General features: G+C 46.0%; 1 protein-coding gene across 24 annotated transcripts in view; it reads left to right on the forward strand.

Moving 5' to 3' along the window:
* MTSS1 (MTSS I-BAR domain containing 1) overlaps positions 1 to 18,216 on the forward strand; it is a 152,149-nt gene that overhangs the window by 127,234 nt on the left and 6,699 nt on the right. For 4 of the 24 annotated variants that reach the window (XM_081874177.1, XM_081874178.1, XM_081874191.1 and 1 more), the window contains 6 exons: positions 4,650 to 4,807; positions 5,627 to 5,734; positions 6,452 to 6,549; positions 9,319 to 9,445; positions 15,238 to 15,357; positions 16,918 to 17,118. In XM_081874177.1, coding sequence (XP_081730303.1) covers positions 4,650 to 4,807; positions 5,627 to 5,734; positions 6,452 to 6,549; positions 9,319 to 9,445; positions 15,238 to 15,357; positions 16,918 to 17,118 — 812 coding nt within the window. Of the gene's footprint in view, positions 1 to 4,649; positions 4,808 to 5,626; positions 5,735 to 6,451; positions 6,550 to 9,234; positions 9,446 to 15,234; positions 15,358 to 16,917; positions 17,119 to 18,216 lie in introns of all 24 variants that reach the window. The other 20 variants (XM_081874176.1, XM_081874195.1, XM_081874194.1 and 17 more) reach the window with 12 other exon arrangements.

The following is an 18,216-nucleotide window of genomic DNA, read 5'->3' on the forward strand; positions in this document are numbered from 1 at the left end:
TGAAACCATTACAGAAGGAGCAGAACGATACAAATTCGGCCAAAGAGGTGGGAAGCCAAATACGTTCATTTTCAACGGCTGAGATACGTCTTCACCATATGGTGAAAGCTGTACAACTTAAGATGAAAGACACACCTCTCTGCGGAGGGAGTTGCACAATTTAGGAGCTCCTGGGCCACCATCCTTGACTCCTTTGAGGGGGGTGGGACTGAGTAGACTTATCCAAGTGAGCTGGGCTAGATGTTCAAGAGACCTGAGGTTAGAATGGCCACACCATCAAATTTGCTCCATTTTCGAAAACTTACTTGTCTCTCAACAGGATGATTTCAAACATATGTGCCTATTCAAAACATCTTTTTAAAGTCTAGAGCCTAAATTCCCATGTTTGTAACCCCTTGACCCTAAAACATACCCTTAAAAAAAAAGTACTTGCATGTTATGCCATGATTGATAACAAATATATGAGTTTGGTGTGTTGAGAATGGGTAGAAATACGTGATTCCGAAACGAGGTTTTCAGTTAGAGATAACTGACAAGTCAGGCTATTGGGAGTAGAAAATGACTTGTTTTATCCTAGAATGTTGTGATCTTCAGTAAGTTTGCAGCAGGGAAATCGCATAGTCCCTGGCCATTGGTCCATGCTGGTTGGGGTTGATAGATGATGGAGTACAGCAAACATCAAGGAGGATTACGTGTCTAAATTTTAATAGTGGGAAAGACAATAGGGGGAGGTGAAGGAGAGATAAACGTAAGCAAGTGAAGGGGAAGCAAGTGCCTCTATATCTTGTTGGACTTGGATATAGGGTGCAAATTGGTCCTGAGGATTAAGGGGTTACACCCAAGCTTTCAAGGAAAATGTGAGTTTGAGGAGGGAGGAGGCTGGTGGTCGTGGTTGTGGGTTTTTTTAATGGAATGAGATTCATACAGTGCTGTGTGCGTGCAATGATGAAGCAACCTTTCTGTGAAACTCACAGTGTGAATGTGTTTGAGAGAGAGGCTGTTTCTGTTCTCGTCTTTATACTGTAAGAACACCACAGGGAAGGTGGTGATAGCATAGCGAAATGCAATGTGACAAAAGATAGTGTCACCAGGGCAACCGTTAGACACTTATAAATCTAAACAACCACGAAAATAACAGGACTCATCTTTTTCTGAATGAACATTCATATATTTGAATAGAAGGAAGAATCCACTCATAAATCAGAGTTGCTCAACATTCAGACGTAGTTCCGGTCTACATCACATTTCCTCCCCCCCCAAAGAGTCTAATCACTGAGCTAACAAAATTAAACAAGATTCCAGTCAACGTCTATTTCCAGATGAGGTAAACAAAATGCGAAGAGAACACATGCATGCAACATTACCTGTGTAGTAAAATGTAGGTAGTGTGCAATTATACTACTAATAATTTATGAGTGGATTCTTCTCCAATCGAGATTCAAATATGTGAATCTTCATTGAGAAAAAGATGACTCCTGTTATTTTCATGGTCTTCGTACTGTGGCAGGAGAGTAAAGAGAAAGTCTAAGACAGAGGTCAGCAACCTAAGGCCCATGGGCCACAAGCGGCCCACGGGGAGCTGACCCTGAACTGAGCCACCCAGGGACTCACTTTGGCGGCGGCGAAAATTGCGTCTGCACAGGTGCTGGAAATCGCAGGCTCGTACACAATTCAGCCCACAGAGGGATCTCCGCTGGAGTGAACCAGCCCAGGTGAGGTAAACCTTGCTGACCCCTGGTCTAAGACTTGTGCTACCAAGGGGCGTTGCAGAGCAAGGTTTGAGATATGTAGCTACTGGGATGATATTGAGGCTGGTATCGTCCTAGCATGCCTCCTGTATAGCAGAGGGCCGAGGTAGACCGTAGGTTTTAGCTTTCTGCTTCAGTGAGATCCTAGGTGCACTCATATGGCACCTCTCAGCACCTACAGAAGTCTGTCCAAGGCACTTAATTCCGATTTAGTGTCTGAATTATGAACACAAAAGCTTCTGCCATGCACAGTTGCACTTGAGTAGCCAGACACTTAACAGGCAACACACTGGAGTCTGAGCTCTTTAATTTCTTCCTGCAGTTAAAATAACGGCCGGTATGTCCTTGTGACGCACAGCTCCGATCTTGCTGAGTAGCCTTCAGTGGGGTGGAGGTGTTCACGGTGAGGGGATATTCGCAGCATAAACTCTGCCTGTCTCCCATTGGGATGAAGCCATGTAAATGGTCATTACTGAAGAGGAGATGGAGGCATGGTTGGCGGCAAACCTAGAGGAATCTGGGCAGCACTCTTGCATCACACATGGGATTGAAGACCATGATTGCCATCTCGGACCTTAATGGATCTAGCGCTGGCTGAGAGCTAAGATGGCAGGGTTGGCCCCATATTGCATCTTTTCCTCAAATTTTGTTGGAATGCAACTCCCGTCCACCTTGACCATTGGCCATTCTGGCTGGAGCTTATGGGAGTTGGGGGACCAGCAAGACCTGCTTAGCAGCGCCAGCTGTTGAGGTGATTTGTGTCCTGTGAGTCTTGGTCTCACGAAGACTACTAGTCTGAAACTGAATTTCTGCTGTACCTGCTAACACTTTTTTTGCAGTAGCATTTTCTACACACATGTTATTTGCTACAGAACAAGCTTTTTGTGTGTAGAATTGACTGGCTGTGAGCAGCCACTTTTATGTCAAGGTGGGCTTTTGGGGGGGGGGTATAAACTAGTGTCTTAAAGCTTTCTGGGCTAGCTCACAGGCTGTTGGCTTTCTTTGCAACACATATACTTTGATGTTCCGACGAAGTCCCCAAACCCCGAAGGCAAATGAATGTACTGCTTCTGTCAGCTGATGTCTCATGCCAGCTTCATTTTTATGGGTGCCTTTTTGTGGTCACTTTTGCCAGTGAAGCACATCAACTCAGATACCAATCTGTACCTTAACGGTTCAATATTTTTCTGGGGAATTTTTAAAATAAACTTATGATTGGGGAGGGATGCACAATATGGTGGTGAGTTTGGCAGGAGATGAGAGCTGTGCATACATTTGAACGCCAATATCCTTGTTTGTTTGTAACCCAGTGGCTTGAATTGAAGCAAGTTCCCTACTTCCCTTGTGCAACTGATTTCCTCCCTGATACCTTTACGTGAAAAGTTTGTATATATACACACCAACTCCTGTTACCCCCTTTAACTTTTGCTTATGAAACTGGATTGGCTTTAAACTGGGGTGGGTAAATAACTTCTTCTGCTTCTCCTGGACCTGACATCCTTCACTAAACTTTGGTGGGACCCAGCCAGGTTATTACTGAACTGGCGAGTCTTGGGACAAGGGAGTTGGTGTTGCACAACCTTCGATCTGTCCTCTAAACCTGCCTTCCTGCCTTTTTACGGAACCATTTTCAGTTTGCTGGCCAAGAGAACACCTGTCCCCTAAACTCCTTCAGGGCATGTTCTAAGCTGCATGGCCATATATATAACCTTGGCGTCTCCAGTTGAACAGATGAGAGAGCAGGCAGTGAGAAAGACGTCTGTCAAATGAGTCACTGCCGGTCAAAACAGACAATACTGCAAATACAGTGAGCTGGTGTGAGGCAGCTTTCTGTATCCCATGCAGCGCATTGGGCAGGCCTTGTGGGGTTCATTGTTACTCTGTATAAACGAACAGTGGCCTAGGTAATACATATTATACGAGGAGATTGGTAATCGGTAGGCAAGCCGTCATCATCATCAGACCCTTGCTGGGTCAGACCAAAGGCTCACCTAATCTCGTGTCCTCTCCACCACAGTAGCCTTGGGAGGCCCACAAGCAGGCAGGACATGCGCTCAACAACACTGTCCCATTTGTGTTGCCCCAGCAAGTGGTACTCAGAGACAGGCTGCCTCTGTTCCTGAGGGTAGCATGCAGTACTCATGCCTACTGGCCCACTGATAGGCAAATTCATAGAGAGCAGTTTGAAGCCATCATTGTTGGTGGCCTTTGCTGTGCCCTTCTGTAAGTGAATTCCATAAACTGGCAGTACACTATGCGAAAAAATGCTTCCTTTAGTCTTTCCAGAATCTCCCACCTTTGTTTCATTGGATGGTTCCAGGTTCTAGAAGGAGAAAAAGCTTCCTCCAACCACTTTCTCCATGCATAATTCTATAAATCTGTTATGGCGCAAGCTATGTTTGTCTACCATTACTGATCTTCTTGTTATAGGAACCCCAAATAAACTGCTAACGATTCCCAGGGTATCCTGAAAAAAAGCGGTGGAGACCACCAGTCTGTGTCACTGTAGCTTGAATTGTTCCATCTTCTGTTACGTATTTGATGAAATACAATATTTGACCGCTCTGTGAAAGCGTAACCTCTTCTCCTTATCTGTGTAGCCTGTTCTTAATACTGTAAAATATAAGAACTGTGTTTTCTTTGTTAAATTAACATTCCCTCCCCTTTGTCCCAAAGGAGGTGTGCTAGGCTCCTTGATTTAAGCTGCAAATTCATCTTATTCAAGGCAGATTCACTCCCATTGAGGTGGAGAGACAAGGGAGTTGACGGCATGTAGTGACTAGCCTTGTGAACACACTTGACGTGAGCCCAGATATAGCCAAAGCCGTACAAATGTTTATGGGCTTCCTTGGGAGTAGCTTCGGCCTATATCCACCTTTGCTTTTTCTCCGTTGTGAATAGGTAGAGGAGACATCCAACCTCAGCTAGACAGCGCCTTACAGGACGTGAACGATAAATACCTACTTCTTGAAGAAACAGAGAAACAGGCCGTTAGGAAAGCCCTGATTGAGGAACGTGGCAGATTCTGCTCATTCATTTCCATGCTGCGGCCTGTGATTGTGAGTTTTGTTTTGAGCCTTTTCCCCATTGTTTTGAGTCTGAAATTCCCAGGTTTCAGAAAAGGTTATTTATGTATGCCACTACTGCGGCCCGTGTTTTGTTAGCCCCAAAATGGAAAACAAGCAAGGTCCCAACCAAAGAAGAATGGCAACTTAAGCTGACAGAGTATGTGCAGCTTGCAGACTTAACATATAGAATAAGAGAACAAGAAGAACATATGTTTAGAGAAGATTGGAAAACGTTTATTGAATATATGGGGGGAGGGAACTGTGTACACTTGAAAATGTTGGCAGCATTAAGATCAATTCAACAGTGTAAATAAGGTTTGGTGGGTGCAATAATGGAATACTGAATGTATTCTTGTTCTTGTAAAATATGCAGGGATTTATGATAGGCAAAATGAACCACGGAAAGAGAAGAAGGGAAGTCATTGATATTTTAAGGGTGTTTAAATGAGTATTTTAAATTGTAAAACAGAAAATTTAATAAAAATTATTATATAAAAAAAGAAAGCGATGTGGCAAGAACTAAGAAGGCTTATTTTTAAAAATGGTTTAAGAATGAAGGGATGTTGACATCTTGCTTGCCAGCCTGACCTTTTCTGTAGCTTCAGTCATAAGTATCTAATCCTTTTTTTTTTTAACCTTTACAAATTGTGTCTGTTTAAAGAAGTGAGTGGTGCTTATGCCTTGACTTAGTAAGATGAAGCAGCTAGTTTGCTGAAGTTGACCCAAATTGCATACGCAATAGAACTCAGTAACACGGCCAGTGCTGATGTTCTGCTTCGTTTCTTTTTTCTTTTCTTTTTAATCTTCCAGGAAGAAGAAATCTCAATGCTGGGAGAAATAACTCACCTGCAGACCATCTCAGAAGATCTGAAAAGCCTCACTATGGACCCTCACAAGCTGCCGCCATCAAGTGAGCAGGTTAGTTTGACTGAGGAAGGGCTAATCTGTTGGGTTTACTGTGTCTACTCAACCCACAAATGGTAGAATTCCATATATGTGCAAAAGGTAAATACCCAATGAAAATACTTCCTCATGCAAGCGCTATTGATATGATTGACAGCTGCCCAAGAACATGGTAACATCCTTGCCTAGCTCCTCTTGGGGTGGCCGGCTGTGGGGGCTTCAGGAGGAGAACTTTCCAATAGACTGTGCCCTTAACCTTCATCTATGTTAATATTTTCCCAGCCTGGTGCCCTCTAGATGTTGTTGGACTACAACTCCCATCATCCATGACTGTTGGTCGTACAGGCCAGGGATGTTGGGAGTTGTAGTCTCAACAACATCTGGAGGGCACTGGGTTGAGGAAGTGACAGTGTAGCTTCACTAGATTTCAGCAAGCAGCACTGGAATATGGTTGGCAGAATCTTGAATAAAACTGGTTGTGTTTTGTAAAGGTTTTGCTGGTCTGGAGGGCTCTGAGAAACGTGTGTTTCAAGAAGGAGAAAGAGACTGAAGGACCGTGATAATAACAAGTCCATAATGTTAAAAATAAGTGTGCTGGGGTGTTAGTAGGATATGCTTAACTTGATGCCCTGAGAGGATTGGTTGATTTGACAGCAGCTAGCTAGTTTCAAGCCACCAATGACCAATTCACTGGTGTAAATAACCGTGCATGGCTATCTCTTGATTCTCCAGGTAATTCTAGATTTGAAAGGCTCTGATTATGGCTGGTCCTATCAGACTCCTCCATCATCTCCCAGTACCACCATGTCAAGAAAATCCAGTGTGTGCAGGTAAGCAGAAAAGGCATATGATCTGTTTCTATGGGAACCCAATTTTTACTCTACTAAACACTCTTATGTAAGCTTTATTTATTCATATGCTTGGATCCTGCTCTTCCCTCTAGGATATTTGAAGCACCTAGGAAGGACCACTCAGTGTTCATCCAGGCACTGATGAGGTCCAACACCTTTTGAGGGCTCAGGCACATGTGCCGTTTGTCCCGTGATTTCTAAACATGTTTTTCTTTTGTCCTGCCGCTTTCCCCAGGGAAACCTGTGGTTTACTGCTGAATCGGAACAAATGTTAATTAGGTTTTCTGCAGATTGAGGTTTGTTCCGATTCAGCGGCAAGCAGTCAAAAGCAACAGGACAAAAGAAGAATCTCTCAGACCCTTGTCTAGAAATCACAATCTTCTCCATGCTGCGACAAAATGTTCTCCCCAACCCATTCACGGGCAGTGAACTTTTAGTCTTGACTCACATCAACATAATGGTGTTTTAAGATGGTTGAATCTGGGGGTACGTCTGAATTCTGTAAAATAATGATTTGTCTACTCTTTGTGGTCCTCTCCTTCTTGAGATGCTATTGATAGAGTGAAATAGAATTGTTGAGCATTGTTATGACAGCCATACAAAGAGGCTCTGGGAAAAACTTCTAAGGTAAACCAGCCACTGACCCTCCAGTTGTCGATTCGGGGTGTGGTATTCTTTGCATACGTTGTAAATGTTTATACCATTGTTTAATTGTACAGCAGGCTTAATTTCTCAGTAGCGTAAACTGCTTGGATGCCTCCCGTTTCTCTTGCAACTTGTTTGAGTAAAATCCTTTACTGAAAATTATTCGGTAGTACTTTACTGTTCACTACTGATGAAATGCAGTTCAGAAAAAAAAGAGTTAATTTTTTTATTTTTGCGTGTTTCGAGCATCTAGATCCCCCTTTGACCTCTTCCATGAAAACTGTTTTCTCTCTGCTAAAACAGTTTGGCAGCATGCATCTCCTCCTCCTCCCTCACTCCTTGCCAGGCACACCAGTGTCTAATTCTCTCCTTTTCTCCACCAAAAGGAAGACGTTCTGCTGTATGTTCCTTGCTCCTGCATTTCTTTTTAGCCTTAAATGCTATTATTATTATTGTCATTATTTTTAACAAATTTGCCTTCTGAATCACATGGATTGGAGAGCTGAAGCACCCTACGGCATGGTAGACCATGATGCCCCTTGCATTTCCCTGCGTAGATAGCTGTCTGTGCATGCGTACGTACAGTATCTATAGACAGAAAATCTATAGATATTTCTATTGACAGCGGTAAGCACAGGCTTTTCAAAATGCAATATCCTTAACAAGGAAAATGGCTGGCCGTACAATCCCAGCAGCGGTTTTCTAGGCAAACTAGGCAAGATGGTGGGAGATTCACGTGACCATCGTCTCCATAGGCGATGGGACCGTATAGCCTCTTGCCTCCCTCAAAGCAGATTGCCAGCTCTATTTATTGCTTAAAGGGAATCCTCAGGAGACCCCCATCAAAGATCTCCTGCTGTCTTCATCTGGTTGAGCCCAACAGTTGATAGTATTATGTAAACAGCAGGCGCTTAAAGGAGAAAGTAGCCAGCCCTCTTGGGTTAGCAGCGAAATGACTCCTCTGCCTTAAAATTTTAAAACTCTGCTGCAGACTTTTAACCCCAAGGGAGGGTGCCTTTTCTGGCGATAGGGTGTGCTATGAGAGGAAGCGACATGGCAACCTCAGGAGCAGAGTGAGGCCACTGCTTGCATCAGCAGAATTGAGAGGCAAGGCAGGTCCAGTCCACGGTGCATAGTCTGCCAGAAGTCTCTCCTGTTCTAGCCCCATTGAGTACCAGGATCTGTACCCGAGTACAGTAGTGGTTTTGCTACCACTCCCATTCACGTCAGTGGAACTTGCACAGGGAATCTCTCAGTAGAACGTTCCACATGCTGGTTAGCTTTTTGTTCGGGTGCTGATGGGATTTCTCACCTCGGGTGCCTTGAGGCAGCCCTAATTGGTATCCAGTGCAGCATTTCAAATATACCCGTAAAAGTCCCCTAGCCTACAAAGGAATTGTGTCCAGCAGAGTCAGTGCTCTTGCAGACCTTCCATTCACACAGTGGAACTTCCTCTTCCTCTTTCTGTGCTCCCACCCCTTCAGATCGGCTCTGAGGTTGCCCCTAGCCCTCTGCAGCAGATTGGGGTGGCGTGAGAGGAGAAAGGGAAGTTCTGTTGCACGAGCAGAAGTCCTTCCACTCGTGCAACAAATGTTCAATTTAACCCAAGCTATCCCAGCTTCCTCCCCAGTTGTCAGCCGTTTCGTTCCATGCTGGTAGCCTGGGGTGGGGTGGGGAACCAGGTTCTTCCCACTTTCCTGCCTGGTCTGCTAGAGGAACTTCTTCCTTTGCAGAAATAGCCCCTGACTTGTTCATTGCCACATTCTAGTACCACTCGATGCTGTCGATTTGCCATTTTCCATCCGATTCCTAAGGATACTGCAGTTCCTTATGACTCTTACCAGTTTCCTTCCGCTAGTTGTGCCATTTATTTATTTTTTATTCTTTGTGCTGCATGCCCTGCTGGAGAACCATGGAATGTTAATTGTCCTGTGCCGGTCTCTTCCCCCTCCCCCCTTTTTTTGTTTCTCTTCCCCCCTCCCCCTCTGCCCTCGTCTCTCTTCCTTTTGTATCTCACAGCAGTCTGAACAGTGTAAACAGTAGTGACTCACGGTCAAGCGGCTCACACTCTCACTCACCCAGTTCACACTATCGCTACCGCAGCTCCAACCTGCCCCAGCAAGCGCCGATGAGGCTGTCCAGCGTGTCCTCACACGACTCCGGCTTCATGTCCCAGGACGCTTTCCAGTCCAAGTCGCCATCCCCCATGCCGCCAGAGGCCCTCAATCAGGTATGCCTAGGGAGCAGCGGCTGCCCCCGCATGTAGCACCTTCCGTTTCTCCCCCAAGATCTCCAAGGGCTTCTGTGCTCATTGTGCTTTTTGTGGCTTCTGCTTCGGGTTATTTGGTTGTCTGCCTGCTGCATTACTCTGCTGCAGGAGTGGGGAATATTTTTCCAGCCCACGGGCCGCTTTGCCTTCTGGGACCGAATGGGGGCCACGTGTCAGTGGTGGGTGGGGCCAGAGGCCAAAGTGGGTTGAGTATTGGATGTAATTTTTTCCATCATATGATAGTCGGACATGACTAAACAACAACAGATAGGCTACACGATTACAGACCTCTCTCATCCATTCAGGAAAAGCAAGAGGTCAAGGGTACCTTCTATCCAGGCACAAAACACACAAGGAGGGTGTGAAATAGGACCAGTGAAGGGGATGGCAAGGAGTGTGACCTGGATAGAGTCTAATGTGCTGGATAGAGAGTCCTGGGAGGTCACATTTGGCCCCCAGGCCTGAGATTCCCCACACCTGCTTTTTTGGGCAGACTACTGCTACTTTCTGATTCTCACCCATCGCAAATTGTGTCTTAAGCCTGGCTTGCAGTTGCCAAGAGGTAAATCCAGCAATTGCCTCCTGCCGCTGCAGCCAAAGGCTAAAATGCGGGGCCCTTTCACATATTACAGGAAAGATGTTTGCATCTTCCCGTCTTGTCTTTCACATCGAGTTGATCACAAGAGAAATGCACATGTGAGCTGTCAGGGTATGTTCTCCCTAGCGCTCCCTCTCACCAGTCTCCTTCCAGCCTGATGCTCTCCATATATTTTGGGGCTACAAACAGGGTGGTGGTGCCGTGTTAATTTTACCTGTGGTTGACGATAACAAGAGAAACTAAACAACTGCTTCCAATGATGCAAAGCCAAATGCAAATTTTAATCAGTATCCCATAGATTCTGCCATCCTGCAACTCAAGTTTAGAATCTTCCTCCCATTTGCTATGCGAATTCTTGCAGTCAATGTTCAGTGATCTGACAGCTGCCTCCTGGTGGCTCAGCCATAATTATTCCCCTATTTTGTACCACCCCATCCCAAGCTATTTGATGCCCCAAAGCTTGCCCCAGAAATGTTTCCTTTCCTTCCAATAAGTTTCAAGCTCTACAAAAGAGGTGTACAGCAACTTAAGTTGAAGTGAAATTAGTAAAAAAACAAAACACACACAAAAAAACCCCTGGGTAATAATTCCGTATTTACAGGATATGAGAGCACTTCTGAGAGCAGATCTCATATGCTCAGGAAGTAGAATGTGGCGTTGCTGTAGATACCTGACAGAAATGGCTTGTTTTGAGACCACGCCCACGCCTAGGGCTTGGTGCAATCTCTTGGTGCAAAGTTAGCAGGGAACGGGAAAAGGCTAGGCTGGAAGCGTGTGATGCTGGGATATTTAACAAAAGTGTTGCATTCAGACATGCAATTTTCCCAGCATGCCCAGTGAACCAAAATGCTTCAGGGAGCACTATGCCACACACCCCTTGGAAAAGACTTGGAAATATTCCAGCTAGGAGTTCTTTAGTTACAGGATTCGCAGGTCCATATTTGGCCCACATTAAAGAGCACTTCACATGCTGACGTGTTTAGTGTACACTAAACCAAGATCTATTATGAATGTGAACGCAAATCAGGTATGTTTGCAAACATCTGTATCGCACAGGTACGCTAATCAGTGATTAGCCAAAGCTGAGTCTGTTGCCAGTAGCGTAACTGGCATGGACTTTGCTTAATGTGTGAAATGGCCCAGACCATCAGTTGTCCTACTGTGCAATGCATTGTTTCTTTTGCAAGGTGGGTTCTGCATGGCATTAGCTTTTATGAAGAGATCCAGCACACAATTGGGTTTTGGTCCACCACAGTTGTAAGCGATTCAGGTTTTTGAGTCACTAAATTCTTGGAACTATGATGTGTTTTGGAGCTGGTCACAAGTTGGACCTCTCCATGTGACCTTAGCTCCATGTGGATTTCTGAATATAAAGAAACTGTTGCTCAGTGGGGAGAAATTGGCGTTCTTAATGTGCTAATGAATAGAGGAACCCCCCCACTGCTGATTTAGAGAGACACAGAGAGAGATGTCCATTGCATCATTTCACCGTGAGGATAAAAGGGATCATTTTTATGCCCTGGATATTTCAGACTTGCTTAAATGTCCTGATACTCATGCAGGCAGAACCCAAAAAACCGTTTAATGTGTTGTGTGTTTTAACCAACTGACAGACTTTCATCTTGGAGTTTTTATTCGCAAGACAGCGAAAATAACCTCGCGCTGCCGTGTGTCATCGTTTGAAAGCAGAATGTTGATTCTTGCTATAAAGCCATAGATGAAAGTGGCATTCTGCTTTCACTGTTGATGCTTTTTATGTGTTTTTAGCGGCCCGTTTTGTGTGAGTTCCGTTCTCTGTTGCTGAGGGACAAAAGAACGCAATGGGCAGTTGTTGCAACTTCTTGCGCCATGGAATTGTTGGAGATAGGGTGAAAGGAGGCAATTTGGCTTGGTGCATATCCAAATTACCCCATATCATAGTCAGTTGGGATGCTTAAACCAGCAAGAAACACAGAGGAGGGTTTTTTCCACAGGGAGAGGCAGAAATAGTCTTGCCTGTATATCTTACATAAAGGTCAGTAAGGCCTGTGCCTTGGTGTGTAAAAGTTTTGCAGGCAGCGGGTTTAAGCCCCCATGTACAAGCCTGTAGTATGAATTGCATCCCTTATAATCACCTCCATGAGTAGGACTTGCTTTTGCAATCCGCCCACCCTTATTTTGTTACGTATGGGTTGGAGAAACAGGGCCTGCTGTGTGTAGGCCCTGGTTTATATGAGAGTTTCTTTCAGCCCCGCACCTCCCTGCATGTGCAACCTACAAACAAGGGTGACTCTGATCTAGGTCTGTCCATTTCAAAAATCTAGCTTGCGTTCCAAAGTACAGTGGTACCTTGGGTTTGTAACTTGAGTTACAAACACCTCGGGTTACAAACACTTTGGGTTACAAACTCCACTAACCCGGAAGTAGTACCTCGGGTTAAGAACTTTGCCCCAGGATGAGAACAGAAATCGCACGGCGGCAGCAGGAGGCCCCATTAGCTAAAGTAGTACCTCAGGTTAAGAACGGTTTCAGGTTAAGAACGGACCTCTGGAACGAATTAAGTTTGTAACCTGAGGTACCACTGTAATTTGATTTAACCAAGAGCAGGTGTTGAGAACCTCCTTCTTATGAAATAGTGAGGTCTTTCAGCACTGTAATGGGAGGTGGGGGCGACGTCCCCCTGTAAGAAGCTCAGATATTGTGCACCTGTACAAAGCAAAGAGTCTCCGTTGTGGGTGAAGAAACCTCAAATTCTGTGCTTGGAATAAGTAGAGCAGATTGTTGTATTTGCATATGCTTAATAGGGTTGCAACAGTGTTGTCTCGATTCTTTGCTGAAGGATTGCCTTGCATGCCTACACCTTCCATGGGGGTGCATGCCTTTTGCTCCTGTTGTATACATTTGAAGCCTGCTGCTATCGCATGATGTGGGTCACTCTGTAGCAGGGCTGGGGGAGGGGGAATCTGTGGCCCTCTAGATGAGGTGGAGCCCCAGTTCCCATCAGCCAGTGGCCCAGGAATAATAATAATAATAATAATAATAATAATAATAATAATAATAATTTATTTATACCCCGCCCATATGGCTGGGCCTCCCCAGCCACTCTGGGCGGCTTCCATAGAAACCAAAAATACAGTAAAATATCACACGTTAAAAACTTCCCTGAACAAGGCTGCCTTAAGATGTCTTCTGAATGTCAGGTAGTTGTTTATCGCTTTGACATCTGCTGGAAGGGCATTCCACAGGGCGGGCGCCACCACCGAGAAGGCCCTCTGCCTGGTTCCCTGTAGCTTTGCTTCTCGCAATGAGGGAACTGCCAGAAGGCCCTCGGCACTGGACCTCAGCGTCCGGGCAGAATGATGGGGGTGGAGACGCTCCTTCAGGTATACTGGACCGAGGCCGTTTAGGGCTTTAAAGGTCAGCACCAACACTTTGAATTGTGCTCGGAAACGTACTGGGAGCCAATGTCGGTCTTTCAAGACCGGTGTTATGTGGTCTTGGCGGCCGCCCCCAGTCACCAGTCTAGCTGCCGCATTCTGGATTAGTTGTAGTTTCCGGGTCACCTTCAAAGGTAGTCCCACATAGAGTGCATTGCAGTAGTCCAAGCGGGAGATAACCAGAGCATGCACCACTCTGGCGAGACAATCCGCAGGCAGATAGGGTCTCAGCCTGTGTACCAAATGGAGCTGGTAGACATGATGGGAGCTGTAGTCCAGCAACATCTGGAGGGCCACAGGCTTCCCGCTCTGCTCCTCATAGAATTGTAGAGTTGGAAGGGACCCTGAGAATCATCTAGTTCCAGCCCCCTGCAATGCAGACAAAGGATTGGACCTCACTTTATCAGCACCACACTATAGCCAACAGAGCTATCCAGGCCGAACTAAAAGCACTGGAATGTGTGGTTCGTAGGTTTGAGCTGAAGAGCAGAGAATCCCAGGAAAAGGTTGGATTTAGGTGACCTGGGATTCTCCCAGCCACTCCCTGTGGCACTACAGGAAGAGCGTCAATTTATTATTTCAGTGTTGAGATTCTCACAACTCTCCAGATGTCTCAACACCAATTTGGAGAGGATAGTACAGACATACAAACAGCACAGGGAGACTGAGGGCAGAAACCCTAGTAATAGTAATTTATTATTTGTTCCCCGCCCATCTGGCTGGGTTTCCCCAGCCACTCTGGGCAGCTTCCAATAAAGATTAGAAATACATTAAAATGCCACACATTAAAAACTTCCCTGAACAGGGCTGCCTTAAGATGTCTTCTAAATGTCAGGTAGTTGATTATCTCTTTGACATCTGGTGGGAGGGCGTTCCACAGGGCGGGTGCCACTACCAAGAATGCCCTCTGCCTGGTTCCCTGTAGCTTTGCTTCTCGCAGTGGGGGAACCACCAGAAGGCCCTTGGCGCTGGACCTCAGTGTACGGGTAGAACGATGGGGGTGGAGAGGCTCCTTCAGATATACTGGGCCGAGGACTCTCTGTGAGTGGACTTTCTGACCACCAGCACCCCTCACTTACTTAAGGCCATATGGAAACATTGGGGTAGCTTCGAACAACTTCCCATGAAGGAATCCACATGGAAAATGTCGGCCTGGTAAATAGGGATTTACTTTCTCAAGAAAGTTTTGTGCACAGCAGCTGGTCTTCCGCTGCTGGCCCAGTTCTTGACAAATCCGTGTGGGGTTTCCAGATACAGGCTTTTCCCTAGGTACCCCCTGCCTAGATTTTCCCAACTACCAGCCTCCAAAGGCAAGGCAAGGCACGGCCGGAGGCCCTTTGCGTTGTGGCGCTGCAGCTGTGGCTTCAGCGCTCCGCCGATCTGCTCCGAGGCGGTTCTGAAGGTGCCATTGCATCAGCCCTTTCGATTGAAACTGAAATCTCAGCGGGGAGTTGGCACGTGGCGTCATAGATGTTTGCTTCCTTTTAGAAAGCAGCAATGGCTCTGCCGTTTAGGACCCTGTTGCTTTTGTCCCTCTTGCAGCGTTGAAGGCTTCCGGCTACGTGCATAACGATCGAATTTTTGCTCTGATCTCCTAACACTCTGCTTCTCTCCTCCTCCTGTGAATGTATTCGTTCCTCTGTGCTTTGTTGGGTTTTCGTTCTCCTGTTGGCTTGTCTTTCCTCTCCTTTGCTGTTCCTTGCCGTGTCATGGTTGCCGCTATTTTTTTAACCCAGCAGAATTCGTCCAGCTCTGCCTCCTCGGAAGCCTCTGAAACCTGCCAGTCAGTCAGCGAGTGCAGCTCCCCCACGTCAGTCAGCTCAGGCTCTACCATGGGGGCTTGGGCCTCCACAGAGAAGGTGAAAAAGGCTTCGTCTCTAAGACGTGTTCTTTGATCCTCCCCGGGCTCTGAGACACACAGGCCCGAAATACTTCTCCTGAGTGCAAATGAGAGGATGAGAATGGAAACCCATAGCAGGCATGTCCAAAGTCTATTTCGGGGGCCTAAACCGGCCCGCAGGAGCAGATTTAATAGGGCCCCTGTGGCAGTTTCTTAGCTTATTTCCTGGGGTAAAATCCTAAAAAAACTCAACAACTTCAATCCTAAGAAAAGTCAACAACTTTGGTCGGCCCTCACGGCCCTCACTTCATCAAATCTGACGTTGGGTGTCAGGTGCTTTGAAGGCCCTAAAAAGTTTGGACACCACCACAGCGTAAAGGATCAAAATTGGGTACTGGGAACTCTTTGGACCTCCAGCTGTTGCTCTGAACTACATTGTTCATCACCCTTGGTCATTGGCCATGCTTGTGGGTGATGGGGAGTTGTAGCTTCGCAACATCTAGAGGGCTGAAAGTTCCCCGCACATGATCCAAATGAATGAGTTGAATGCAGCAGGAAAACCTGCCTCATGCTTCCAGCCACACAGTTGCCTTTAACCCACAGTTGTCACCTCTTTGGGTGCAGTAACTGGTTTTGTGAATCCCTGCCTGTCACGTTCTGGAAGTGGAGATTGTTCAGCAGTGATGGTAACGCAAGTTGGAGCATTCACAAAACCATTTGCCAGGCATTTTGCGGTGCAGTCTGTGGCATGCCGTGGCTGTGTTTATAACCGTTAGCCACGACAGAACCACTTTGGTCAATGCAATGGAATTGGCTCTAAGGAGCTTTTCTATTAAAGGCAAAGCCAAAATCCTCACCACCTCCAATCATGCACAACCCCAGATTCTCTTTTAAAAATCAGATGCCCCTTGGCATGCATAAATCGTACTAGCATTTTCAAGTAAAATAATAATTTGGGGATAATTTCCGATCTCCACCAGAGCAAGTGATTTTAAATTGGGGTCCATTCTCATCTGGAAACACCCCCAATTCCTTCCATCCCCTTTCATTATGTTGTTCCTAGAACATGTCATTTTCTGAGGCTGAGCTGCTGCTGCTTCTCACTTGAATGCGCTGTGAAAATACTAACCCAGGAGGCGTATTAACAGCTTTGGAAAGATCGCACCCCGTTGCTTTCAGAATCTGAACGAAACTTGCGATTGTCCCTCAAGGAACGAGAGCATCCAAACTCCGCATTGTGTTTATCCGGCATGCATAACACTGGCCAACGCTGGGAGGTTAACTTCCCGTCCCCCAAAAAGGCTGCCTCTCTAACAGAGCGCCCTAAAGCTGTTCAGCCCCTGAAAATGATGTTTTGGTTTTTGAACGGCGATGCATATTTGAGTAACATTAACAAAGCATGATCCAGCACTGTATGGGGTGTTGAGTTGCAAACAGTTCTCAAATCTCCATGGGGTATTTCCCCTTCACTCCCAGCAATGCATGCCTGATTCACCTTGTACCCCCCCCCCCATATTTTGTCCTATTTATATTAATTTCTCTCCTCTTTTTTCCCCTTTTTGTTTTGTTTTGTTTCCAGTTGTCTAATGGGTATTATCACTGTAGTTTGTCCAGTGGCCCATCTTTAGCTTCCGTTGGTGCAGGCCCTTCCCCTCATTTCCCGCCTGTCTCCCACGCATGGACCCGGGCTTCCTCTTCCACCACCCTCCTTCCAGACTGCGCTCATTATTACACCATTGGGCCAGGCATGTTACCATCATCTAAGATCCCTAGCTGGAAGGTTTGTGTTTCTTTTTTTTTTGTTTCTGTCACCCATTCTCCTTTCCATTTCCCACTCCCCAACTCTACTGCAAGTTGTTGCTTCTGGAATCTCATTTAATTCTCGGTCAATTTCTCTGCCCCACCCCAGCTCGTAATACTATTCCGAATTCTGTGATCTGACGAGGGAGTCTCCCTTAGCTCCTACTACCATAAATCAAGAACTTCAAAAGAAAGAAATCGGTGTTATCTGAACAAGCAATTTCAACAGGTTTCCGAACTGTGCAGCAGCACACTGAGACTTTGGGATGGTTCTAGGTTAACCATTGGTGCTCTCTGGATAACAGTTTGATAGGACCTAATTGAGGGTGTGCCTCTTATTAATAAAGTTAAGGAGTAGGGAATCTTTTTCGTTTAACAGGCCCAGGTCCTCATCAGGATTGGACTCAAGGGCCAAATTTGACAGGTGGCCAGGGTTGCCAACTTGTCAATCAACTGACCTCACAATGACATTGGGTGTCAGGTGCTTTGAAGGCCCAAAGTTGTAACTTCAAAGCACCTAATAAAGTACTGCTAAAACAAAAGGGGTTTTCCTCCTTTTAGCAGGGCTTTCCGTGCAAACCCCTTCCTTAGGAAGCTGACCCTGCAGGCCAGGATTGGCCCACAGACCGGAGGTTCCCTAACCCTATGTTAAAATTAACACTAAAGTTGCTCATGGTATCTTTTCCAGGGGAGATACCTTGAACAGGGCCGTGCATTTCCTGTTGGCTCTCATTCACAGCTTCACCCCTGGAAAAACTTGCTGGGACAATCACTCCCTAGTGTAGCTTACGTTATTCTTTTTACCATGTACACACACATAAAGTCTTCCTGCTTGAAGACTACATCAGTTACATTTGCCCAATGTACAGTTGGTGTCAAAGGAGTCAATTTACTAGGTTTCTAGATTGCTTTGAAAGGAGCACATTTGTTGGGAAGGAAGAAGGGAAGAAATGTATCTGCAGTGCCCTGGGCAACCCATTATTTGTCTGTCTGGCCTGAGAATCCGTTGGGAACGAGGGTGCAGATATGTGACCCAGACACTTGCATGCTATTTTGCTTTTGAAAGGTGGCTACCTGT

The sequence above is a fragment of the Podarcis erhardii genome (genome assembly GCF_964252035.2).
Source record: "Podarcis erhardii genome assembly, chromosome: 8".
NCBI classification, from domain to species: Eukaryota; Metazoa; Chordata; class Lepidosauria; order Squamata; family Lacertidae; genus Podarcis; species Podarcis erhardii.